Source organism: Podarcis pityusensis (genome assembly GCF_964106645.2).
Source record: "Podarcis pityusensis genome assembly, chromosome: 2".
NCBI lineage: Eukaryota > Metazoa > Chordata > Lepidosauria > Squamata > Lacertidae > Podarcis > Podarcis pityusensis.
Genome location: NC_138029.1, coordinates 86,337,587 through 86,365,026, shown reverse-complemented (window position 1 = coordinate 86,365,026; position 27,440 = coordinate 86,337,587). Strand labels below are relative to the sequence as shown.

The 27,440-nt window shown below is 43.1% G+C and overlaps 1 protein-coding gene across 2 annotated transcripts in view; it reads left to right on the top strand.

The window, feature by feature from the left end:
• Window positions 1-27,440, top strand: part of PODXL2 (podocalyxin like 2) — a 53,423-nt gene that overhangs the window by 2,968 nt on the left and 23,015 nt on the right. Inside the window, exons 1-2 of one of the 2 annotated variants that reach the window (XM_080996917.1) lie at window positions 12,832-12,856; window positions 21,946-22,236. In XM_080996917.1, the coding sequence (XP_080853043.1) occupies window positions 22,014-22,236 (223 nt within the window). In that variant the 5' untranslated portion in view covers window positions 12,832-12,856; window positions 21,946-22,013. Of the gene's footprint in view, window positions 1-12,831; window positions 12,857-21,945; window positions 22,237-27,440 lie in introns of those variants that run through there. The other variant, XM_080996916.1, reaches the window with a different exon arrangement.

The following is a 27,440-nucleotide window of genomic DNA, read 5'->3' as shown; positions in this document are numbered from 1 at the left end:
GCCTGGAAGAATGAAGACCATCTGGTCATTCTGCCAGTGATGGGATTGGAGCAGAGCATGTTCACCCTTCTGCTTGTAAATTGTGTTTCATCTCTTAAGTTTTGAGAATAGATCCTTCTGTAAAGAGACACAAGTAAAGTTATGCTAGCCATGTTGGCCCCTAAGGGGAAAAAATCCATAATCCATGTTAGAACAACATCTTTCTCAGGCTGTTCAAAATATCACAAAATAGTATGCCAGCTTTAAAGTCCTGCAGAAATCTTTTATCAGACTAGATTGTTTATTTAAAAAAGGGGGAAAGGAGAGAAAACCTGGCTGGTGGTAACACCGTAAGTCTGCAACTGGTAGTGGCTTTAAAAAAGAATATGGGAGAAGGTAGCATCCACTCAAATGACGCACTTCTAGGGGCTATGCAGGCAACAGGCTTCACCAAGGCCTAGTGGGAAGAAGAAATATAACTGGCTGATTCTCCATCTCTGAAAATACAAAAAACTGGCTGTTACCCAGGTTTATCTCCATCCATTAATGAAGCACACAGGTTCCTTGATGGGGGGGGGGGGAGAGGAAGAATGACGAGAAACTAGGGCAGGAGTTCCTTAGGCATGGCACCACCACAGAAAAGGCCACGTTCCCACCAGCCTAACCTCTTTTGGAGGAGGAGTATACAGCAAGACCTTGCAGCAGATATTATACTACAGGCAGGCTCATACAGGAAAAGGATTTCATAAATTCTCTCCCCAGTCACTTAGGGCTTTATAGGTAAGAACCAACACCTTGAATTTTCTGGTCACAGATGGGAATGCAGCACAGTTAGTGAAAGGCCAATGTAATATTGAAGCACACAGTAGAAGACATTCTGCTCTAGCTGCAGTTTCTGAACCACCTATTATTTATTTAAATATTTCTATACCTTGATTTTGTAAAATAAAAATAAAAATACAGCCTATAGAACATTACAGTAAAGTCTTATAGAACCCAATGGAGCCATTTGGGATCCAACTTCTATCTAAATAGTCTCCGTCACATGCTTCTTGGTGTGATCATAGAATGTGATAGAACTCTGGGACCTCAAACTGTTATTTAAAGGCTTTGTTGCAACACCACATGAACTAAGTTTAACTGGTTCATACCAATAGGTGTTTTTCTACAGGGGTGGCGACAGGACATCAACAAAACTGCTCAAAGGCATTTGATGCTGTGTTGTGTACTGTCATATTTCTTAGTCCTCCTACAACTCATGGCAGGTGATAGATGGGCTAACAAAACACAAATACCGTATTTTTTGCTCCATAACACGCACCCGACCATAACACGCACGTAGTTTTTAGAGGAGGAAAATCCGTAGGCATGCCCCCTGTAGGCATTCCCTCCATAACATGCACAGACATTTCCGCTTACTTTTTAGGAGGAAAAAAGTGAGTGTTATGGTGCCAAAAATACGATATATGTTTTCCATAGATGGCAGCAGGTTCTAGACAAGACTGATTTGAAAACTCGGTGGGCAATCCAGTTATAAACTTGTTGATACAATCCTTGTGCCAAGTCCTCTTTCATTTAGTGAAAGTCTATTATTATTTTTAAAAAACAGGCAGAAGTGGAAGCCTGCAAAAAAAAATCACAAATGCTTTCTGTTTGCATGCACACACTTACTCTTTGTATTCATGCATCCCTATTCACTCCATTTACATGTTATAATACTTGACTTCTTTCTCTGCACCATTTCCAGTTTTCTGAGACAGCCCCCCTTTTCTGAAAATTAGAGCCATTTTTTAAAATTGTGTTTTGCATACTTAATTTGTTTTATCATTCATTTATGTGATTTTAGGCTTGTCAAATAAAACAAATGAAGATAAAACAAAATAATAAAAAATCCAGCAAGACAAAATGCAGCATTAAAACAAAATCAAATAAGTTCAAAAGTAGATAAAATAAATTTGAGAATGGGGAGGGGGAATCAGCAGAGTTCAATTAAATGATTTAATGCAAGGATGGTTACCTCCTAGTTCAATGGGCCTAATTCTCCCAACCAGTAACATTTTTCTGCCCTGATGGGGATGGAAATCACCCCCTCTACTGTCAATTAGGTAAGTGGACAGGGGGCAATAACTACCCTTTAGCCAGTCTGTATGGATGGAGTCCCTTGAAGCCCCCCAAAGTCTTGCTGCCTCTGATTTAAGAAGCTTGGGAAAGAAGAAGCTGAATTAGTAATCAAAGTTGGTGCCAAGTAGACTTCTCTTGGGGGGACATTCCACAACTGGGGTGCCACTACTGAAAAGGCCCTTTCATCTCATTCACCTCTGTCCAGCCATAATTAAGTGCTCTAACATTTATCCAAAGCTTGCTTAACTTCACAAGTAGGCAAATAATAAATGTGGACTGGCAAAGAAACTCTGAGGGGGGCAGGACAGGGCAAAGGGGAGAAAGGGCTTTCCATCTTATCCTTCCTCTCACTGTCTTTTTTTTTTTGGCCAATTTTTATTGCTTTTCAAAAAAATTAACAAGTTCACATCAAATTACAGTGGTACCTCGGGTTAAGAACTTAATTCGTTCTGGAGGTCTGTTCTTAACCTGAAACTGTTCTTAACCTGAAGCACCACTTTAGCTAATGGGGCCTCCCTCTTCTGCTGCACCGCCGCTGCGCGATTTCTGTTCTCATCCTGAAGCAAAGTTCTTAACCCGAGGTACTATTTCTGGGTTAGCAGAGTCTGTAACCTGAAGCGTATGTAACCCGAGGTAACACTGTAATTTGAATTTAATGCATACTTAAAAGTTGACTTCCCACCCTTCCTTGTTCTCCCTCTCTTGTTGCATTATAAAACATTTATTTATCTGCTTACCAATTTATGATGCTGCTCATCTCGCTGTCTTAATCCCTAAATCCCCATGTTAGCTTCAAGACTGTAAGGTTTGAGCTCACTCCTTTTCCCATTTGGACCTGAAATGCATAGTTTTGCCTTGGACTCGGGATCAATATGGCAGGCTGCATTCATCTCTTGCCCACAAGGCACTCTGTGCTCTTCAGTGGCGTAGGAGCCAAAGGGAGGACTGAGCTTCCTTTCTCTCCACTGTGGCCGCAAAGAAACTTTGGGGGCTTCTGCGAGGCTGAAGGGAAGCGAGTTGATGGACTGCATCTTAATTTCAACCACTCTAAACAGCCAAATGTGACCAGCTGGGACTAATGCCTGTATGCCGTCATCTTGTGGCCCTCCAGATGTGGAACTCCCATCAGCCCCAGCCGCATGGCTGATAGTCAGGAATCATGGCTGTTGTAGTCTATCCACATCAGAAGAGCCACAGGTCCTCCCCCCCCCCATGTATATAAATTTGGCCTTCACAAATCTTTGTTTGTTTATTGCAAATTGGGGGGGGGGGTTGAAATATTGGTACAGACCATTTCTGTCCCTAAGTTATTAAGAGGTTGGGGGGTTGCCTTTAACATATGAGATTCACTGAAGCAACAACTGGGTATTTTAGGTGTAGTTCAATACCTAACATAGTTTTGAGGCTGCTTTTAAGTTCAGCTCCACAGTTATGGGTTAATGAGATGAGGAAAGCTTGTTCCCATCCTTGGAACATGGTGGTCATACTGAAGGGAGTGCTTTCACTAGGAAACATTGGCACGTCCTTCTGGAACGGAAGCCCGGCCAGGCTGGAGGAACAAGACCATTGTAACATTATGGTAGAAAGAGTGCATCAGACATTAAGTGTTAGGACATGTAATTTCTCCTGCCTCGCCCCATAAGCTTCTCCAAAATCTTCATTCCTTTCCATGCCTACAGAGGCATTGCAATAACCTTGCAAACACTAGCCCTGCTTTTTAATAGGGTTGTTAAATTTAGCAAATTAAAAAGTCATAAAGCACTCCACAGCAGCTGTTGTTTGAAGACTCCAGATGTATCAGCGATTGGGAAATTGTAGCTGTGTTTGGACAATGATATTAAGCCAATATTGACAGGTATTTTGCCCATCCATGCAGCTCCTTCACTTCTCACTTTGTGACATGAGCAATCAAATCAGGAAGTTTCTATCCATAGCAATAATGTGGTTACCAGGTTCAGAACAAACAGGATATTATACCATATTCGAGCCATGGTTTTAATATCCCAGCTTGCTCTGAAGCTGCTCATCATAGTTTTCCAGGTTGGCTAATTAGATATTTCCTTGTTTAATTGTGGCTTGTGTGAAGGGGCAGAAGACTCGTTCATATTTCAGTTTATTAAATTGAGAGATATCATCCGGACTGAGTCCCCCTTTCCCCCTTACTTCTGACCATGGAAAGGAAAAATCAATGTGCCTGGTTGATGGGACACCCAACGATCATGTTGTGAATGAAATACTTTCATCAGCTTTGATCAATGAGAATTGTTCTTAAGTAAATGGAAATAGGATTTTTCCATAGTTTCTCTGCAATTCCAGGCCAACACTTCTAGAATGTAATAGGACATGGGTAGGCAAATTAAGGCCTGTGGGCCAGATCCGGCCCAATCGCCTTCTAAATCCGGCCCATGGACAGTCCGGGAATCAGCGTGTTTTTACATGAGTAGAATGTGTGTTTTTATTTAAAATGAATCTCTGGGTTATTTGTGGGGCATAGGAATTTGTTCATTCCCCCCCCCCCCAATATAGTCCAGCCCACCACAAGGTCTGAGGGACCAGCCCCCTGCTGAAAAAGTTTGCTGAACCCGGTAATAGCACAATGCTAGAACTTTGTTGCAATGTTACTGAATAACTAGGATGAATCACTAGGATGGTTTGCCCAGGTTCATCCCAGCAAAGGTAAGAGTCCCTTCCCTTAAAGTAGTGCCTGTAACTTCCCATAATGAGATCTTCCATCTGCCAGGCACAAGATTGATCTCGGTCCTTGAGACTCCCTGGGGTTCTCATTCACGTAATGGCTCCTAAATAATTTTATGGTGATGAGAGGTAGCAGATGCAATCTGCTGCTAACTAAATTCTTAGCCTAATTAATAATCAGTGAAGGTTGTGGCCGTTCAAATGCTTGAACTGATTTTCCTGCTGCTACTGGGAACACGGATTTTATTTCACCAGAGGTCACATCAATATCACATTTTGAATACACATTTAGACCACTTTACCCCCCTTAAAGAGTCCTGGGAACTCTAGTTCCTAATCCTGGTAATTGTAGCACTATAAGAGGTAAACTACAGTTCGCAGAATTGCTTTAAATGTCCTTTAAATGTATGGTGTGGATGTGATCTATAGTGAGGATGGGTTCTGTTGCTACAATAGGTAGCCTTAAGTTTTCTCTGGGAACTTAAGTTTATTTCTGGAATTAGCGGAACAGGAATTACACCGCTATTGGAAAAGTTATATTGGAAACTGAGGGTAAAAATGTGCTGCAGGCTGTGTTTAAGCCTGGCACTCTGATGGCATAGTAGCAGACATTCCTCAGCTAAGCTACATGGAAGTTGATTATGTTTACTACACAGTTTGGATGAATGAGCACTAGAGATGAGACCTTTCTACAGAAGGACATCTCTTTTCCTTCCTCGGTCACCCTGTTCTTTTGTGTGTACAGTGCTGTGAGATTCCAGAGGGTGTTAAATGCATCTTCCTCCCTTCGGCTATCTTGCTTGACTAATTCCTTGTTAGTTAATTTGCTCGACTCCAGGAAATTGGGATGGCTACACATCCAACGCAGTCAATCTTTCTAAGGAACCGTTTCTTTAATTATAGGCACCCAAGGTTTAAATAACTATATTCATACTCCAAGGGAGAGCTCCAGGTGACAGAGTATGAATTAGAGCACACATTCCTCCCTTGTGCTTGAAATGAGGAACAGCCTTGTAGGATGTTGTGGATAAATAGGCAAAATGGGAGCACTGAAATTGGCCAAAAGGAAAACTAAATGGTCTCCTAGAGCCCAGAGGCTATGCGATTTGCTCTCAATTCTCAATGGTACAGTGATTTGAATGAGCCGTCCCCAAAGAATAAGGCTAACATATCTCATTTACATGAATATAGCTTGGGTGGATTCACACATGAGGCAAGGGGTATCTTACTGCTTCTGGATTGTGCTTTTCACTTGCAGAAGCATCCAAATACTTTCTCTTCACCAACTCTCCTTCATATGATCTGACAGGAAACTAGTGGGCAAGAGGACCCAGAAAAACACTGTGTTGTGGCTGGAACTATTGCCTTCCCTATAGCTCCCTGTGTTGTTTGAGCAGCCTACCGAGCCAACGCTTTTCCTACCGACTACTCTGCAGGTCTAGGAGAGGACCATTGCATTGTTCTTCTCCATCAGAAATAGGGAAAGGTGCCCTCACAACCCTCTGTGGGCAGTTTTGGACCTTTAGTGGAGGTTGCTCATTGGCTGTGAGTCCTGGAAGACCTGCTCCCTGGCCTTGCAGGCCCCTGCCTGGCCTGGTGAGGTCCTGACTGACACCCAGTTGCAAAAGCTGAGGCTGCTGAGCAGACTCTTGGGTTGGGGTATTTGGGGGGGGGGGGTGTTACTGTCACTGTTGCTGATACTAATTTTTTGTATCTCTATTTTTAGAGCTTCTTTTGATGTATGTGGAAATTGTTCAATTTGGTTGTGTGCTTTTTCATGTGTTTTATTTATTACTGATGACTACTTCTGCTATATTTGTAATTATGTAATTTATTTCATGTAAGCTGCTTTGAGCATGGTTTTCACTATGAAAAGGTGGCGATAAAAATAAAATGATGTATGTATGTATCTACGTATGCTCTATTTTCCTGCAAGTGTACAGGATCTCTGCTGCCCTCACTCATCTTTAGGTTCTTGGGATATCCATGCATAGACATCCTACTTAGAAACAAATAGATGAGTGTGCTCCTTTATCTCTTGCAATGGAAAAATCTGCGGGGGGTGGGGTCTGCTAGCAGTTTCTTCCCATAGGTTGACACAGAGGTGGGATTATAATTTCAAAAAAACCCAGGATTTTTAAAAAATGCAAAATCAATTCTAACAATCTGCTGGTTTACAGTCTAGTGTGCCACTAGTCAGTACTCCCGTGTACCCTACTCAACATCATGGGTCGTTAAACTGACATTTGCTTCCCTGCTTTTTGCTACTAGCCCAGAAAATATACAGGGCTCCTGGGAATGTGGGTGTGCTAGAATCTCTGTGGGGTGCCTGCCTCTCTCCCGGCTTGGTCTGTGCCAGAGGAATGCTGACCTCTCGCCTATGTTTTCTGCAGTCCTAATTAGAAGTGATTGCTCTGCTGGGCTTCCTAATCCTGCATTCAGAATGTTCTACTAATAAATGAGAGACTGGCAGCAAAAGTCGGGGGGGTTGTAGATATAGGGGTGCAGGACTCATTTCCTATAGAGAAGGAACCAGGGTCAGATGCTTTGGAATAATCATGGGGAGATAGACAAAAGGGCTCTGTCTGGGCTCTGAGCTCTCTCTGTGTTCACAGGCGGAAGCCACTGAGATTGTGGCTTTCTTGGTGCAAACCTGCAATCCTGGTGAGCCTCCAACGTTGTGCGTGCAATCTGCACTACGCCCTGCACCGCCAACGTGGAGCAGCAGGATGTCAGACCAATAAGCACCACGGACACGATTGCAGGAGCTGCTTAAGCGTGGAGTTGCCTCGTACTGCACCATTTCTTTGTCAAGACAAACGGCTCATCGGGCACCTGCTTTTTTTGACTGCGTGTCAAATCACGATGGCACAACATTTCTGCCGACTCAGGGATTTAAAAAATATATAGTTAAGCTGTGATAAACTGCAGGGAACAATAGCTCGGAAGAGGGTGCAAGGATCGTAAAGCCCACAAGCAGCTCCTCACCTTTCATGTAGCCAGATTTTCTCCTTTCTAACCATTAGAAATGTTCCTCCTCTACTCAGTTGGGAATAAAATGAAACTCTCAACCACATCTGCTCTCATTCTGTATGAAAGAACACATATAATAGCGTAGGAAAGATGACCCTGGCTTGGCAATATGTTTGTTTTTAGCCCTACTTCTGGATTGGTTTTGCAGCCTTCTGCCTGTAAGAATTGTTCTGCTTGATGGTGCTAAAGATCTGTCTGTTGTGGGGCAACAGGGGCCAGATACCACCATAACGTTCACAAATAAGAGCACAATGGGTTCAACCACCCCATTTCTTTCCAGCTTCTCGTAATCAGTTATACTGCCTTTGGACATGGAAGTTCCATTCTTCGTTATTATGTCTGATAGCCATTGACAGACCTTCCTCCACAACCTTGCCTAATCCTCCTGGGGGAGTGGGTGGGTGCAAAAATCTAAACATCCTGTGCTAATGGATTCCATAAGCCAATTACACATTTGTGTGAATAAGTAGTTTGTTCCATTTTTCCTGTATTTTTTGCCTGCCAGTTCCACCTAATCCGTGCGGAGCCACTGTCTTTTCTATAAATGATTCACTATTTCCCCACTGTAGCTTAACTCACTGCTATCCTGCCCTCAAATTTTCTCCCTGACAATGTGTAACAGAAGTTCCTTGGGATCTCTGCCTGCCTTTTTCCACCAGTAGCCTGTACATCAGGGGACATCAGTGTCAGATGCTTCTTTTAGCTGATCATTGTTCCCCTGTCTCAAGTGATTATCAATAAATGACCGTTTTGGACCGAGCTCCCTATTTTGAATAACATCTGCTGGACAAATGCTTGGGCACAAATTTGGGAAGCCTCTCAAATGAAAGCTAGATATAAACTGAAGCAAGTTAGCATGTGGTCCTTCTATGAGGTCCTACTCCCCAGTTGGCAAAATCTTCACTTGTAGTTTGTTCTGAATGAGGTATTTTATCTCAAGCAGCAGATATTGAGGTACTATAAAGAACCGGAATAGCTGTTTGAGTTCATTTACACAAAAAATTGTGCCCCTCAATAACACTCAAGTATGGCAGTAGTTACCACCTGCTGCCTGCACTTTTATTCTTCACTAATGTATGTAGGAGACAGTCACTGTGTCAAAATCTGAGTGGACCAATATTTGTGTTTCCCATCACCTTCATTAAAGCTGCTGTTCCTTAGGCAGTCAAACTGGGACAATGAGGCCTGCGTCTTCTGCCTTTCCTAACTCTTTGTCTTGTGAACCTAAAAGAATGACTTTTATTTTGTAATGTGTATCTCTGTGTGGCAGGAATTTGCCAGAGGACAATGTTTTTACTCTGGAAGGAAATTCCTTATTTATTATTTGTATTTGGGGCAGTTTAATTACACTTGCTGCTCTGACGTTGCTCTGGTTCATAGGCTAAGTTGGTAAAGATGTGTTGAATTCCTGGCTAAGGGCAGAGAGGCTTAAGTGCTTCCACACCAGCCTTTTTAATAAATCAATATTATTTTTCTTTTCCCCCCTACACCAGAATTTTTATCCAGTGTTGCTCATTCATCTCTGAGACTCCAGATGGCATTCCTTCCCAACCATTGCATTCCTATCTCTCTCCCCTATTTGTTTTTTTTTAAATGGCATTAATATAGCCTTTGTTTGTTATATTTCTTTCCTCCTAAACATCATAGACTCCATGTTATCCACTTGAACCTCACAATTATCCTAAGCTGCTTTGTCAGTCTTTTTATTCTAAAAAAAAGGGTGGGGAATCTCAGAACTGAGGGCTGAATGGAACTCCCCAAGCCAGGCCACACACCCTCCCCGGCCATATCTCCTATGACTCCTTATTTGCATCTTCCTTGGGTGTTTTTGCTGGCCTGGAATGTGTTCTTGAGCTCTGATAATGCTTCTTGGTTGCGTAGATGGCAAGATGACAGAGGTGTGTGAGTGTGTGTTGGAAAAAGGCCCTGCTGTACAAAGGTAACATTTACCTTCATTACTCCACCCACCTTTTCCTCTGGAAGGATGCTCAGGAGGTTCCTCACCCCTGGTCTAATGTAGCTTAAATAATATTTGGATCCCCATTTTCTGCACCTAAGATAAGCTAAATGTTCCCTGCTCATTTTGTTATATGTAGCAGGTACAGTGGTACCTCGGGTTACATATGCTTCAGGTTACATACGCTTCAGGTTACAGACTCCGCTAACCCAGAAATAGTGCTTCAGGTTAAGAACTTTGCTTCAGGATGAGAACAGAAATCGTGCTCCAGTGGCACGGCAGCAGCAGGAGGCCCCATTAGCTGAAGGTTAAGAACAGTTTCAGCTTAAGAACGGACCTCTGGAACGAATTAAGTACTTAACCCAAGGTACCACTGTATTGGTATCTCCCCCCCCCTCCCACCATGAATGTGTGATTCAGAAGTACCCTTACTGACCATGAGTTTGCAAAAAACACTTCTGTTCTCAGTCACTTAATCAACAGAACTCCTATTAGCAGAAGACTCTCATCCTTTGTAAGAGGCAGTCCTAAGATTACTGGCAGCTCTTGCAATCTGACTCTTTCAGTGTATATGGGAGTCCCTGCATGGTGTGTGTTGAGTGAGCTCACTGAGCAGGGAGCAGATGGCACCAACTAACAGAGCCCCAAAAGTCAGCTCACACCCTTCTGGACATACCTTGATATCTTTGAATCCAGTTGAACATGTGAAGCCCCACACCCCTCAAAAAGTGTGTGTGTGTGTGTGTGTGTGTGTGTGTGTTGAGGAGCTTCTCTGCAGTCAGAAGAACCCTGCACCAACTGATTGGAAAGCATGGCCAGATGGATATGCTGATGTTGGTGATGCGGCTAGCCACCTCAGTGCATGTGGGTTTTGGTCTGTTTGTTTTGTGGGAAAAGAGCTTTACTTCTCTTCCTATTGGTGTGACCCTGGGAAAAGTAGGAAGGCAGATGGTTTCAAGGCTTCCAACCTCATAGGCATTTCTGTTCCTGGTCATCATCTGTGGCTGTAGGTTGGAGACTATAGGTGAAAGTGCCCCTCGTCTTCCCCTAGGAAAAGGACTTGTCTTATCCTCATTCCAAACTTTCGGAGGGAGCTTGCCCCCTCTTGCTCACTGGCTCGTGGCCAAATGAGATTTTTTTAAAATGCCTGCTGCTTCCCTCATACCCAGGACATGTTGTTAGCACATTTCATCCTTACATTATTATAGCTGGAGGTAGTGTGTGTTGTGTGTGGTGGCATTCTCTTCAGTAGATGCTTACTATAGGACTCCTTTCATTGTTTATTAATGCATTGTTAATTATTACATCCACCTTTCCTTGAAGGTGGGGTGCATAGTTTATTTATTTCCATTACGTCCTCAAAACAGTCCTACAACCGGGGTCAGGCTGGGAGAGTGCCTGATCACCCAGTGAGCTTCCTAGCTGAGTGGGAAAATGAGGTCCTGTTTCTCAGGTCCTGTTTGTTATTACTTTGATGGCTGTATGACACATTTCACTTGGAAACAGAAAATCCATATAAGAGAAATCCAATTTAGCCCCACATCTCAGGGAATTCAGCAAGCTAGGGGGAGAAGCTAAATTTGGGATATAAGCAATCAGTATTGGGGGTGTATTTTAGTTAAGAGGTTCAGCCATTATGCCATACTGTGGGGTTTTGTTTTGTTTTCTCCTGGATGCTGGTTCTGAGAGTACCATTGCCTTGGTTGGTGGCTATGAAGATAGTCAGCTAAGAGGAGGAATTTGAGGAGAGGATTATGATGGCACTGCCACATGATAATAATGCTGGGGTCCTCCCTGCCGCAACATAGCCTCTGTGGATTTAATGATGCTTTCAGACACCCCCATTGGCAGGATTGGATTAGAAGACCCCTGGGGTCCTTTCCAAGCCTACAGTTCTATGATTCTTTTTATTTATTTAATTGCAGGCTTTGGGGGGGGGTGTTGGTTTCCTGTTTTGGGAGAGTGCCTACCTTTTTTGTCTGCATTTTATTTGTTTTTGTTTTTTTTGCGGGGGAAGGGTATAGGCGTTTTGCCTGTTTTGGGGTACATTCTGAGAAACAGATATTTCATGGTTTCTGTAACAGATTTTCAGATGCGGCCCCCGATCTCAAGAAGGTTGGGGACTTGCACAGCTGGGCCCAGGAGGTTTCAGGGCAAGAATACTAAAGTTGTAGAGAGGAACACAGTGCCAGATGCCTGTGCGTGTGTCTGTCTTTATAATTTCGCAGGGAAACTCACTTGTCAAAGGCTCTCCTGCTTTTCAGCATTGTTCTTTGTGTAACCTCATTTCTTACATTCTAGTCAGTGACACTCACGTTCCATTACGCTGAAGTGTGTTCCCCATTCTGGGGTTGCCATATGGCAGGCTGTAAACCAATTAGTCCCTCTCTTTTGGCTGCCTGGCTTGGCTTGGCTTGTTTGCTTCTTTAGCTCTGCTTCAGTGTTACGCCATGGGCAATCCTAATTATTTCAAATGGAAAAGTTAACACAGGCATTGGCAACCTCAGGTCTGTTTTCATCCCTCTGTGCTTAGGCCTTAAGAGGCTGCCATGGTGTGCTGGCAAGTGTGTTTGTTCTGCGCAACATGTGGCTTTTTCAGCGTAGGCCTGTACACTATATAACACTTCTAGGCCCTTTGCCCATACATATCCCTTAATGATGTTCAGTTTCTAGCCTATTGGCATCCTTTCTACAGGCTTTTAATCAACTTGTCGTTCCCCTCCCCCCCCCCCAATGCCCTGGACTTTCTTCCATGCCTTTTCTGGATTCTTGAGCTTAATCTCACTTTGCCTCCTCGGCCTAGACCAGTCCCTGACATGGCTCCAACACTAAGCCTCCTGACTCATTCAGTCCCCCTGCCCGACAGGTGGTTCCTCCTGATAGGTTTCCTTTTGGCTTTACAACTGGCCTAGTGTTTCCTTGGAGTTTTGTCCTTTGCTCTGTTAACTGTGTCGCTGCTTTGGGGATAACCTGCATCTGCTGTCCTTTGGGAATGGGCTCCCCCCCACCATGCCACAGCTGTTCATCTGAGGAACAAGTCTCCCTTTCTTTGACAGCCATCCTGTGTAAAATGTATGCTACAATCCTACCGCTGTAGTCTTCTTGCTGCTGTTCGCAGAATTTTGATTTCCTTTTTATTCCCTGGTAGCTTATTTTTACAGAAGAACTGACCTCGGCTGCACCCACTTTGCCAGCTGAATTCTGTGAGCGATTCCCACAATCTCTAAAACTGTGATAAAGCTCCTCTCATTCCTGTCTCCTCCTCTTCCCTCTAACTGTGCCGTGATATGACTTTTAAATAGTTGGAAGGAAATTTGAGTCACACATTCACGCCTTTTCATGCCTTGCGATAAGCTTCGCCTATGCTGGCCATGATGGTTAAGGTTTGGCCAGCTTCACTTTACTTGGTTCCATTGTAAAGGTACAACCCTCCATGTTGTGGTCAATCCAACTGTATATATATATGTTTGTGTGTGTGTGTGTTGTATTCTGTTTGGTCTGGTTTAACTCTGCCAGCTATGGTGCTTCAAAAATTGAGGGGGGAAGTTTCAGTTAATGAAATCCATAATCCCACCCCAGATTTCTCTCCAATTTACAGTTAAATCACAGCTGTCTAAACGAGGATTGCCATATTTCAGAATGTGAAAATCCAGACAGAACAGTTGTTGAATTTTGGTCTTTGGGCCAAAGTTGTTGAGCATTTTTTTGCAAAATCTTAAAATTAAAAAAAATTTGAAGTTTTTGAGCTATTTTTAAGGAAAATTGACAAAAACGACACTGCCGAAAGGGGTTGCCATACGTCTGAATTTTCCCAGACATTTAAGTGATTTCCACCAGGACACTGCTTCTGATGGCCGATTGTTGGCTATGTTTGGGAAATTCCGGACGTATGGCAACCGTAGTCTAAACTGGCCTGAAAGTAAAGTGGGCCAGGCCAGCCTCCCTGGTCTGCCACTGAGTGAATAGCTTGTCATTCCTGTAATTCACTCACTAGGCCTTCCAAGGAAGTGAATTTCATATTCCATTTTTGTCTGGTCTGAGAATATGAGCAAATTTGATGTTAATGTACTTTGTCATCTGGCAGAGGTGTGATAGTGCGATTCCAGCGCATGATGATTATCATGACTTGCCCAGTTCTGCTTGGCCCAGGGCTGTGGAGGCAGACAGGTCTGATCTGCTTGGCATTTTAGGCTTCAGAAAGAGGCCAGAAAATTCTCTTGTCCGCTGTACTGCAGTGTAACTGATGCTTGCATAAGGGCATATGGCTAGGCTTGAGGCGCTCTGTGTTGGGGCTAGCCTAGAAACCACACAACTGGTGCCATTTTGGATTGTTTGGTATGCTGAACAAAGGATCAGGGAATTTATAAACCACACACAAACAAAGCAGTGAAGAAAGAGCATGTTCTAATTTTGTGCCGTTTCTCTGTATTAAATACTTGATGCAACAAAATTGTTTTATCTATTAGATAGCTAGAATGTGTTTTATGCAAGAGACTGTCTAGATTGCTCTGCTGAATGCTTTCTTAGAAAAGGACATTCTGCCCAGATTAGCAGAGGAAGCTCAGAACACAGATTGGAACAGAGAAGTCTTGGGCCTTAATGCAGTTATTTCCCTGAGGCTTGTGTTTATTTTCAGGTGTCTCGATGGCTGTAATAACATGTTGGTGGCAGCTGTTAAGAAGCATTCCTTGCTAGTAAACTGGAGACTGCACAGCAGCCTTCCCCAACCTGGTGCTCTCTAGATATTTTTGACTGCAACTCCAATTAGCCCAGTCGATGTCAGGGGTGCCAGGAGCTGCTGTCAGATTGGGAATGGCTGTTGTACATGCTAAGGCTGAGTGTTTTACTCCTGTACAAAGGCACCAGGGAGTCTAAAGAAAGGGAAAACTAGAGCAAACTCCTTGGATGCCTGAAGTCAGGAGGCCAGGCTCAATGCAGAAGAATTAGTCAGGAGTCTTTCCTTCTTGTGGAATCCAAAAAAGGATCTGGCCAGGGCCTAGAAAATCCTCATTGTCTGGTTACCTTGGATCTTTTCATGTTGGCACCCAGGAATTTGCTTGGGTTTTAATTTCTGAGAATGGAACAAATCTGTTTTAAAATATGCTGTGTAAGTGCAAATGATGTGTAGACCCAATCATAATTGTAGGTACAGTCAGGAGATCTTTGTCTTGTTCCCATCTCTCTTGGAGAATAAAAGGTAACAGTACACTGAGTCTTCACTCAGTTTTCTATCTGTCTTTAAAACTTCCCTGAACAAGTCCAAAGAGACAAATATCTCTGTATAATTGCACTGGCGCCTCTCATAAAGCCTCATGTCTTATATGTCCTTGGCAGGACTGAGACGCACTCTAGGCTGAGGTACGCATATACAGGCCTATACTTGTGTTTTGTAAGGACTTGGTTTGTTGTAGGCAACACATGTGTGGATATTGCTCAGGGCAATGGTATTAGTAGTATACCAGAGGTTTTGTAGAATTCATGTGGCTCCTAGTTGACAATGATAAAGCTGAACCAGAGTTCAAATCCCTGCTTTGCCATTACCATTGCTCAGTGAGCATTAGACATCTCACAATCTGTTAGTACTTTAACCTGCTAACTGGGAAGAATATTTGAAGGCAGGTAATGAAGACTGTAAAGCATAATCTTTACACATTGATACTTGCATATAGCTAGAGCTGTTTTGTTAGAGCTATGTACTTCTTGCAGGACCAATTTGAACAATAAAATACCAAAAGGCAGGGCTGAGTTTGTTTTGCATCGGTGGAAGTTTGCTGTGCAAATTAGAGTTACAAATCCAAGAACTTGGCTCTCAGATCCACCAAGTTTTGCAAAAGCAAATTTTCTGCAGCTCAACTTAGCTGAGGTCTTGAAATTCCCAGGGTTAAGTTCATACTCAGAGAGGAAAGTAAACGTCAGACTGAGCCCACTGCTGATACTTTCACAACTGCTAATTCTTGTGCTTTGGCTAGCATTTCTTTTCTTTGGTTGAGGATAGTAGCCCAGCCTGGTAAACCGGATCATGAATCTTAAAGGGTTTAAACTGGGTAAACAGTTCAGTGTTAAATGAGGGTAAACAAACTGCTGGGAACAACCTCTTGCACTAATGGGATTAGCTCCCCTGAAGGCCAGGCTCGTCACAGGTGACCGCATTTTTAAGCTTTAGGACTTTTATAGAGAATGCGTGGGGAAGGCAGTAGACATGAGAGACGTTTCCAGCACAATCCTGTATATGCTTACTCGGAAGTAGTCCCCACTGGCAATTACAGAAGAGGAAAAAGAGGTACAGTGGTACCTCGGGTTAAAGACTCTTCAGGTTACAGACACTTCAGGTTACAGACTCCACTAACCCAGAAATAGTACCTCGGGTTAAGAACTTTGCTTCAGGATGAGAACAGAAATTGCGTGGCAGCGGTGTGGTGGCAGCAGGAGGCCCCATTAGCTAAAGTGGTGCTTCAGGTTAAGAACAGTTTCAGGTTAAGAACGGACCTCCAGAACGAATTAAGTTCTTAACCCGAGGTACCACTGTACTTAAAAATCTAAAGGTGGGTTTTTCAACAGTATTTTATAAAACATTTAAAGATTTAATGGTCCCATATATATGTCTAAACTACAATGATACCTTAGCTGGAGGTTTATTGCCACCAACCTGGAAACTATCAAGAATTGTATTAATTCCCAAACCTTATAAGGTAAAGGACCCCTGGACAGTTAAGTCGAGTCAAATTTGTCTACATGATGTGGCACTCACCTCCGCTTTCAGGCTGAGGGAGCCAGCGTTTGTCCACAGACAGCTTTCTGGGTCATGTGGCCAGCATGACTAAACCGCTTCTAGCGCAATGGGACACCGTGACAGAAACCAGAGTGCACAGAAACGCCGTTTACCTGCCTGCCACAGTGGTACCTATTTATCTACTCCCACTGGTATGCTTTCAAACTGCTAGGTTGGCAGGAGCTGGGACAGAGCAATGGGAGCTCACCCTGCCATGAGGACTGCCAACCTTACGATTAGGATCGCCCAACAGTTGAGTAGAGAACTGTCATGGACTGGCTGGATGCAGAGTAGTAATGGGAAGCTCCAGCTGGGGAACCCCCAGAGAAGAAGAAGGGGATTGGTGATGAGATGACGATGAGTGGTCAGAGGGAGAAAAGAGAGCAGACTGGAAGGAGAAGGTGTCAAGCTGAAGAAGCAACAGGGTTTGGTGAGCAGGAAGAGGCTGGGGCAGATAACATTCTAGAATCAGAGACAGGAAGGGGGCGGGCAGGAGACAGAGATTATGCAGAAGAATCCAATGAGTCTCCCTCCCCTTCCCCCTGGTCTCCCAGAACAGTCAGAGAAACGAAGAAGGTAGAACAAAGAGAGACAAGATGAAGGAGCCTTAGGCTGCTGGGGAAGTAATGTCCATTACTTTAGTGGGTCTGCTCTGAGTAGAAATAACATTGCATCCAACCCATAAAGTTTGAATTGGTGCCAAAGAATTGGATGAATGGAAATTAAGATTCATGAGATCACGTTAATAATTATTTGTATCTCTCCCTCTTCTCTCACTGAGGGAGATATACTTTTCTATCCAGTATACTGATGGATGGCACATGAAACTGTATAAGACTTGCCCAATGTGTAAGAGTTCATGCTCCTCAAGTTTCAACCAGGTTAGTAAACCACTCCTCACCTTTCTTGGCTGAGGCTTCAATCCGAAACGCACTTACTATTGCATTTCTGTTGAACTCCATAGAATTCATTTCTCAGAGTAAACATGCTTAGGGTTGCATTGTAAATGTAGCTGTGTGTAATCTGGTAATAAATTGACTGCTGTTACAGTAAAAGCCAACGAACCACTGGTTTAAATATAGAATACATTATGTTATGCAATATGGCCAATTGGTGTCTCTCTAGTTCAGCATTCAAGGAACAGAACATTATTTACCTAATAAAGAGGTATGAAGCAACCTTGCTACTCCCCCCCCCCCCCAGGAATCTGTGTTGGGTTTCTTTGTAACACTGATGGGAGTTCCTCAAGAAGGAAAGAGAAGGTGAATCTTGTGTCTAAGACGTTACCCTGTTAGGCATTTTTTACATGGTCTTAGCAATCCACACTTTCATTTTTTTAACAGATATATGCACAGCAGATCTAAGAGGGCTTATGTACTAATAAAACTGTTACATATGTATGCAGTAAATGTGTGCTTTTTAACCATGTGTATCTTACAGGTACATGCACCAGGGCACTGTGGTTTGCCACAGCTTTGTCACATGTACGCATTGTAGCAAATACATCTTTGGCTGCATAGCATATAAGGTTGCCAGTTTTACACTTTCATTTCTTTGTGCCTCTGTACCTATCCCATCCTATGAACTTGTGCACACAAGCAAATTAACACAACTAGGCAACAGGGTCCTAGTACTAGGGCCTTCAAGGCCAGCACTAGATTCTAGCACCACCAGCAGTGCAGCATAGGGAAACAGTTACATGGCTTGGATAGGGAGGTGGGTTTGATGACATTCTGCTGCCTGTCAGGCCCATTGGAGTTTCTTGTCACGTTGAGATCATGGATGAATTGGGAGTGGCTGGTGGTTTTACTCAATTTGACAATCAAAGGCTCATGCCAGTCATGGCAGCTTGCATATCTGTCACCACAGCAGATAAACAGGATTAGTCTATTCTGAGTGCAGCTAGTGTGTGTTTGTTATCTCACTTGCATATGTTTATAGTCCAAGCACAACAATTTTTTATACATACACACACACCCCTCTCTTTTGGGGGTCTCAAGATGCTGCTGTAGTGCTAATAATAGCTCAGTGACAGCTGCTGTGTGAAGGCATAAAAATCCTGGACACAATTCTGTTCTATCTCTCTCTCCTTGTAGACTGAGCTAGGAGAGTGTTCAAGCAAGATATAATCTGACCTGCAAAGGCATGCTGCATGCTCTATAATGGAGCATATTTTGGGATGTTTTGGCTTTAGTGACTGACTGACTCAGCTATGTGCAAATAACACTTGGTGAGAGTTGTCCATCCCTTGGGATGGCCAGAGAAGCCTTGGTTGGCTGCTTTATGCTGCAATGCACTTCTTTTCAATGCTGCTTGCTCCTGTCATACTTTTGCTATCTCTGGTATTTGCCTTTGTCTTAGTTGATCTCCTTTAGCTAATTTTGTTTTATTGATCTAAAATGAGAAAGCACATAGGGCAATAAAAAGTCTCCAAAAATAAGAATGAATCAGTTGTGGAAAAGCTCTTGCAGACCAAGCATTATCCAAGGCTCAAAAAAGGCACTCCCTTTGATTTCAAATTTCTAGAATGAATAGTGTGTAAATTCTCCCTTCTGTTTTCATGTTTATGGAGTCCCAATCCAAAGACTGCTCTGGGTACAAACTTGCCCATTTGCTTACATGCTAATCTAACTTGGGTAGCTGCTGCCAACCCACCCCTCTGTACACTCTGTACATCTAGACAGATATGGTCTCCTGGAGATTCAAAACAGCCAGGAGTAAGATGGATGTAGTGCATGCACACCCTGCTTGCTTAATTCACATGACTTTCCAACTACAGCACTACTTTTTCTCCCTATTTTAATGAGTAATGTGTATTGAGCAATAGCAAAGCTTTGCTGTTTGAAATAGTTTTAACACAGGGAATAAGATCTGGCCAGGTAAGCGTGCTCTCAATTTGCTGCGCAGTGTGACAGAAAAAGATGCCCATTTCAAAAAGTGCTGACTTTGACACAAATGAAAAATTGGGAGCGCTCCAGGTTATTCTTCCTTTTAGCTGCGGCGTGAAGTTTCCATTCCTGGCATGATGTCAGGCTCAGGAAAAGTGGTAGTGGTTTGCCCAAAATGGCCTCATGGGCCAGCCTCTGAGGCTTGTCGGGTGTCATTAGGCCCACAGCCTATAGGTTCCCGACCACTCAATTAACATAAACTCTTAAATGTAGACACGTCAAAAACAAACAAAACAAAGGATTGTGAGAAATCAAGACAGTATAGCTATTTAAATGTCATGGGTCAGGGTGCAATTCTTAGTTCTACAGAGTTTATTTTACAGAGTTAATTCTGTCTCGGCCTGCAGAGATAAGCACATGCATCTCTAGAAACTTGTTATGTCAAAATGAGGGAAAGCCTTCTTATCAAAGGGACAAATTCTTTTGCAGTGCAGTGAAAACACAGTCCCTCGTTCATAATTAAGGATCTCTCTTTAGAATATTTTGAAGTTGTAATGAACAGTGAGTGGGCAGTTACTGAGGGTGTAATTGCTCAGGGTGACTTGGAAAACGGAAACTTGATTTTAGAATTCCTATTAAATTAGTGACCAACCAAAGATCTCACAGGAAGATGCAGTAAAGGAGGATAAAGAATTGTGGTCAATGTAGAATCTGCCCTGTTCTCATTGAGGGACCAACGCATAGGGCAAGGCTAGTCGGTTTTTACAGCACCAAGGACAGCTCTTAGTGGGCAACTTCCTACAACATGGGTTGCATTGAACTGAGCTCTTTTGTGGCTCTGCCTCCAGTCCACCTCTCCTAGGCTTTGTCCCCTTGTGGAAGACTAGGGCCAGCCTTTTGGTCAAAAGGTAGGCAGTTCTGTGTATCATAACTTTCTGTCTGCTGTGCTCCTAGCAGCACTCAACTGGCAAGGTATGGTATGGGGGGCACTTGCTCCTCAAACCTAGGTGAAAGTGCTCATGAGGGTCCTAGCTCCAGTTCTGTGGACTCTGGTGCTGTGAGAGTTGGATTAGTGGACTCCTGTCTGTCAACCTGAGGTTCAGTGGTCCCTCAATCATCAACATAGTGCTCAGAGCCAGGAACCCAACTTGACTCCTTAGCTTGATAGTACTGTAGCCTCAGAATTGGTGTCTCAGTCACTGCTAGACTCCAGGACCCAGACTCCGGAGGAATTTGAGGCAGGGGAAATTATCTGGATTTGCAAGGGTGTACCTTTTTTCCTTAGTGAATTAAATATATCTGTTTCTGAGGTCACTATGGCTATGAAATGAATATGCAAAACAGACTATTCCCCAGCCCACCGCTCTGTTTGCAGATGAGAATGGGAAGCTACTAGGTTCTGTCACTGAGACGTCTGATGATTGTTCATGCATTCATCTGCAGTATTTCAGCTTTTCTCTCAAAAAGGCTTAAGGGCTTTCTAGGCAGTCACTTTTCAATGCAGATACATGCATAGTTACCCACTGGTCTGTGCAGAGTTTAAAAGGGTTCCTTCAGGTTGCTTCAGTTGCAGCAGTATCTAATTTTCCCTGCAGTGGATGCATTGTGGTCTTCATACCTGAAAATGACGTTCTTCCCCCAGAGAGTATATTCATCACTTTTGTGTGATTGCTGTGGATAATGTATTTATACCAAAGTGAGTAAAAATGTTGCTGTGAAGGCGGAGAAGCCTGTGACTGTTCTTGAGAGAATGTATGGACAACCCCACATGATCAGACGAAAGGCCCATGTGTCCAGCATTCTGTTCCCACAGTGACTAACTACATGGTTACAGGAAGCCTGCAAACAGGACATTGGAATGCAACAGCACTCTCCCCAGCAACTGGTATTCTGCCAGATTATAATTCTGCTTCAGACATTGGAGGTAGAACATAACCACCGTGGCTGGTGGCCATTGATAACCCCCACCTCCATGAATTGTATAATCCTCTTTTAAAGTCATCCAAGTCATGGACATAGCCATGGGGGAGGGCAGCTGCCTCCCCAATAAATAAAAATCAATAAAAATACATTTCTAACTGAGGTTCTGCCCCCCCAACAAATGGCCTACCCCCCCCCCCCCAATCCTGGCTGTGCCCATGATCCAAGTTGATACCCATTACTAACTCTTACGGGAATTAATTCCATAGTTCAACTATGTGCTTTGTGAAGAAATGCTTCATTTAGTCCATCCTGAGCCTTCTGAAATTCTGCTTCATTGGCTGGTCGTTGGTTCTAATATTATGAGAGAGGTTTTAATATTATCTACCTTTCCCCCAAATGCATAATTTTATACACCTCAATCATCTCCCCTCCTTACTCGTCTTTCCCTGAAATGTTGTAACATTGCTCCAAACCTTTGATCATTTTGGGTGCCCTTTTTTGAAGAGAGAGAGCTCCATAACTCCCCCCCCCCCTTTGAGTATGATTACTAAAACTGTTATTACTCTCATTCTTGTTTGTAGGTTCTTTGTGCATCTACTGTGCAGTTTCAGAAGATCCTGGTACTGAAGGACTGACTTCAACCTCCTTCATGGATTTCTCAGCAATGTCTCACTTAGAGTCTCTAGATACGAGCGAACAGCCAAACTTGGAGGTGTCAGAGCCAGACCTTGTCCCCAATGCCCTGCTAGCCTCACCTGGTTCGGGCTTTTCCAGCGAGGAGAATGAAGATTCCAAGATCCTTCAGTCCCAGTATATTTGGGATGATGGCGGAGACATAAATGATTCCAGCTTGTATGTGGGACAGTCATCAGGTAGTCTGTTTTATCCCTTTCCCCCCTTTTTTCCCCTTTGTAAGTTGTTGGGAACACCTCTGTTCTCTCACATTGATGTGATTTTGGCTGAAGAAAGATGGGATTCATTTTAACTTCATGTCTCTTTCCATTGAGTTGTGTGTGCAAAGCTTAAGAGTCCCATGAGATGGAATCCTCTCATGGGTGCTTCCAGGCAGGCATATTCCAGGACTTTCTAATAATTGCTCTTCCACTGTTAGCTACAAGGAAAATTGCCATTGACTTTCCACACTTTGGGAGGTATAGAGGTGTGGGTGTAAGTATCATGCTATAATACAGATCTGAAGCTCAGAAATGGCTGAAATGGTGGCAGCAAAGTGTTTCCAAAATCAGTTTTACTATTAGTGCATTAATAGTTAGTGCTAATAAATAATAAAAATCACAAATTTTAAAATATTGATAAAATGGTGATAACCGGAAAGGAACTAGAGAAGGAGCACCCAAGTATCAGTAGATTTGCTGCCAAAGGTATTACTGCATGTGTAAAAACTATGCCTCTTGGAAAAGACTGAAGATTAGCAATCAGCTGTGGATATTGTTCTCCTGTTCCATTCTTTACCAGAAGGTTTTCTGTGGTAAAAAGAAAAAAAGAGAGATAGAAGTAGCATGTGGAAGACACAGGTGGACAATGATTTGGCAATAACACTATGTAAATGAAGAGTGAAATGTGGCCATTCTACAGTAAGCATCCATGGTGGGGAAACATGTAGGTTGAGTTGGGTAAGTTTGGGATGAGGGAACAGATGCCTCTTTGGGATTAGAAGGTTGTGGGAAGAGTAGAGCTGTTGAGGCTCCTGATCATTGTCATGCAAGCTGGATAGCTCAGGGGGACCTATGGGACAGCTTCTGAACAGGAGTTTCTTGTTAAATAAGCACTGCACATTCTGCAGGTCTGCAACCAATATTATGTACAAGTATAACACCATAGTGATATAACTAATGCATGGAAGCTACTGCTGCATTAGGACTTGGCAGAAATAGTTGCTAAAATCTTATTCCTCCTCTCCCCACTCCCAGTGTTTTATAGAAATATTGCCTTTCCTCAAAGCCTCGTTTTTCAAAAGATATCTTTTGCAAAAAAAAGACACCCCACCATTTTAAGAGCGTGCTTTTGATATGCCTGCTGAGTGAGATATGAGGTGAAAAAGGGTGTGAGCATATTTGGTTTTTCTGCAAAGCTCATGAGTTTATCTTGTGCAATCTTGACCTGATTTTCAGGCATTGCATATTAAGTACAATGCAAGAAGTTGACCTTCATCCTTTATTGCCACCCCTACTGCCTTCTGTGCTTCCATTTTTCTCTCAGTGGGTACCAGCCTAGTTTGAGTTTAGTCTGTTACTAGAATACTATATCCTTTCAAGATGTCTCTTTCTATAGACACCTGCCGGAAAGAACCTTAGCCTTCTGCTAGGATAAAGACTACATTATCAATAGCAAGCCATCTTACAGTTCCCTCTTGCTCATGTCATTCTCATCCACATATATTTAGGAACCTGACTGAGGTAGAAGGAAAGAACCCTGACTCTCCAACATAACCTCTTCCCTTTCTAAGAAGCTGCTATTTATGCATTGCAATCATCCATGTTTTCTTCTGAGTCTGCCTTTTATAATTTTGCCAAATGCTTCTCTAGCCTCTGGCTGATTAATACTCTACAGCCTTTTAAATGCCTTTGTGGGAGGAGGGTTATTGGTTTGTTGTTTTTGTTTTAACTATTTATTTGTTCTTTTACCTTGGGATCTTGTGAACCACCCTGAGATCTTATGATGAAGGGCGGTATATAAGTCCGATAGATAGATAGATAGATAGATAGATAGATAGATAGATGATAGATAGATAGATAGATAGATGATAGATAGATAGATAGAAAATAAGCTGTTGTGTTTTCCACATGCCTGTTCTTTGTATCAATAGTAGATGTAGATAGCTGAAACAGTGCAAGTCTGTGCATCTGTGGCACAACGCTAGTGTTTAGAAGCAGTATCACAACCTCCTTGCTGCTGTTTGTGTCTGCACCTTTGGCATATAAATCATTGGGTAGCTTTGGATGAAAGAAATAAAAGTTCAACAACCATCTTTGTCAGAAGATGAAGAGAAAAAGGAACACTCTTGCAGAGGCATCCCTGAGCTGGGAAGCTAAGATTTTCATAATGGGCCTAAGTTTTTGAAGAAACCATTCAAAATATAGTAATGTGCTTTGTAATGTAGGATATTACGAAGTGTAACACTCGAGTCTTAGTGTAAGAGAGAGGGTGGCGGGGGCAGGGAGGTCCTGGCATAACTGTGAGGAATCATGAGCTGTGAAATACAGCATTTATCAAGATGTTTGTTATCTCCCCTGTGTTTTAATTTAGTATTACATATTTACTAATGGGATAGAAAAGTTTCCTGTCACGATATTTAGACAGTGCTGGTGTTGGAGCTTTGGGCAGTTTAATTGTGATTCTTATGTGCAACGCCACAAAAAGCTTCCCTGTTCTGGTGTTCCGTGCAACTGCCATAGTATTTTGACAAGTTCTTGCCATGCATGCTAACCCAGTAACTGAAAAATATGCATATTACTAGAAATACATGTAGAAAACTGAATAGAACTTTATGTGCTTTGAATAGACTTGGACTGCTTAGGTACATGCTTTCCATTTCCACTTGTACATAAATACTTGCACGATTGTGCTCCATTTTGGGCATTATTTCCTACCTATACCCATTTTATTTTCTAACTGTGAAGCATTTGTTAAGGGCTGCATTCTTCCAAATGCCTATACATCCACACACACCTGGATGCTTCAGATATCACATATCCAGTCCCAACATGCTTATATCACACTTTCCCTCATATGATCACTTAAACACACACATACAAGTTATTCTTTTATCAGGAAGCCCCTAAACCAAACCAACCGGTCAAACAAACTGTGATATACAGCCCAAGTCTGAAGGGCTCACACAAACTACGGGAGGATCCAATGTTCATTAAACTGGTCCCGTGAGGAGTGTGAGGGGAGCATGTTAGCAAAGATCTTGCTCTTGATCCTCTACTGTACAGTCTACACCATGATTTGGAGGACTGGAAACATGGCCCCTAAACCAACTCAATGTCTTTATGGCATTTAATTTACTTAGTTTGTACAACATATTGAATTATTCAACAGGTTGAGTGCTGATTTCTGTTTAAAAATTAATTAGAAACCCTGCTGCTTATTATCTTGCAATGAATTATAATAAGTGGTTCTAAATCAGAAATTTGTAACAATGACTTCCATAAGCAGAGCAAGACAGGTTTTTAAGCACTGCCTATATGCCAGTGTTGTAGCAGTAAACTGATGTTTTTCCAACAAACCACATGACAGTTCTTTTAGGAAGTACTATACAAAAAACGATTGTTGTCTCCCCCCCCCCCCACATGACCTAAGGATATGAGGGCACAGAGCAACACTTCGCCCAGCAAAGCCACCCCTGCAGTGCCATTAGTCATGGACTAGAATTGGTGGGAGAGGCTTGTGTTTCAAAGGGCTCTTCCAGAATGCTATTGAAAATTGTCATTTTCCAATTTTTGTTTGTTTTAGCCCTCCATGGCTCTTAGTGCATACATAGACAGAGGAATAGCACATTGTGTCTTTCGAAAGGAAGAGTGTCTCACAACAGCCCCCACTCAGTGAATAGAGGAAAATCCAGCCTTTGTTGCTTACTGACTAACACAACTAACAAACTCAGTTTCAGGCACGTCTAAAGGTAAAGGTACCCCTGCCCGTACGGGCCAGTCGTGTCCGACTCTAGGGTTGTGCGCCCATCTCACTTAAGAGGCCGTGGGCCAGCGCTGTCCGGAGACACTTCCGGGTCACGTGGCCAGCGTGACGAAGCTGCTCTGGCGAGCCAGCACCAGCGCAGCACATGGAAACGCCATTTACATTCCCGCTATAAAGCGGTACCTATTTATCTACTTGCACTTAAGAGTGCTTTCGAACTGCTAGGTGGGCAGGAGCTGGGACCGAACGACGGGAGCTCACCCCGCCGCGGGGATTCAAACCGCCGACCATACGATCGGCAAGTCCTAGGCGCTGAGGTTTTACCCACAGCGCCACCCGTGTCCCTTCCGTTCAGGCACATCTACTCAGCAGTAAACCCTATTGAGTGCAAAGGGACTTCTCAGGTAAATGTGTTCGTTCCTTCCTGCCTGTACCCCTCACTCTGGGTCGCCTCTTCCTCATAAGTAAGCCCCACTGAGTGTAAGGGGGTTTCCTCCCAGGTAAATCCACCGAGAAAGGAGAGAAATGTTCGCCTGGAAAGGAACAGCAGCAACAATGAAAAAGAAATGAGGCAAGGAGGGATGAGGTTTGGGGAGCAGCACAGAAGAGGAGCTAAGAGACAGAGGGAAATGGGATAGTCCCCAAACTATGATATGGCAAACGCATGTTGCACGGCACATTGGCATGTAATCATTTTAGAAAACCTTTCTGTGTTACTATTGGTTAGGAAAAAACAGGTTTTAGCTCCAGAAAAAAAATTGAAATGTCACCCAGGCAGTGGAAATGTCATGTGGTTCATACTTCAAAAATGCAGGAACAGGAAATCTACAAGATGAATTTGGAGATGCTGCTGATAAGCCATTGGTTGCTAATTGCAGCCACTTTCTCTGCTTAGTTCCAGATACATTAAAGGAACATTGAAATTGACTAGGGGCGAATCTATACTGGTTGGTTATAATGTTAAAAATGCATTATAAAAATGTGACACCAGAGGCCGCTGCAGAGCAGTGATCTGTCGGCAATGGGAAGTTGCATTGAGAGCTATATATCATGGTTTTTTAAATAGCCTTTAATAGCGTTTTTACAGATCTGTGTAGATCTAGCCTAGATCACATTCTACATAGCCACTGGTCTAATCAATGTCATTCCCAAAGGGGAATGTTGAACTTGCTCCTTATAAAAGGTTTTCTGAATGTATACATGGGCATGTGCTCTGAGCAGAAGGAAAAGCGTATTACTTCTCATGAGCACTATCCAATAGGTGCCTTCAGCAACACTCCTTCCCTTGAGCTTGTACTGAAAGCATCTGGTTTCTGTGCACAGACTGACAACAAATTTACATCTTTTAATCTCATCTTTAGCCAAGCATTAATGAAATTAAGTGTCTTGTAAAGACAACACCTAAGAGGCTTAGTGCTGA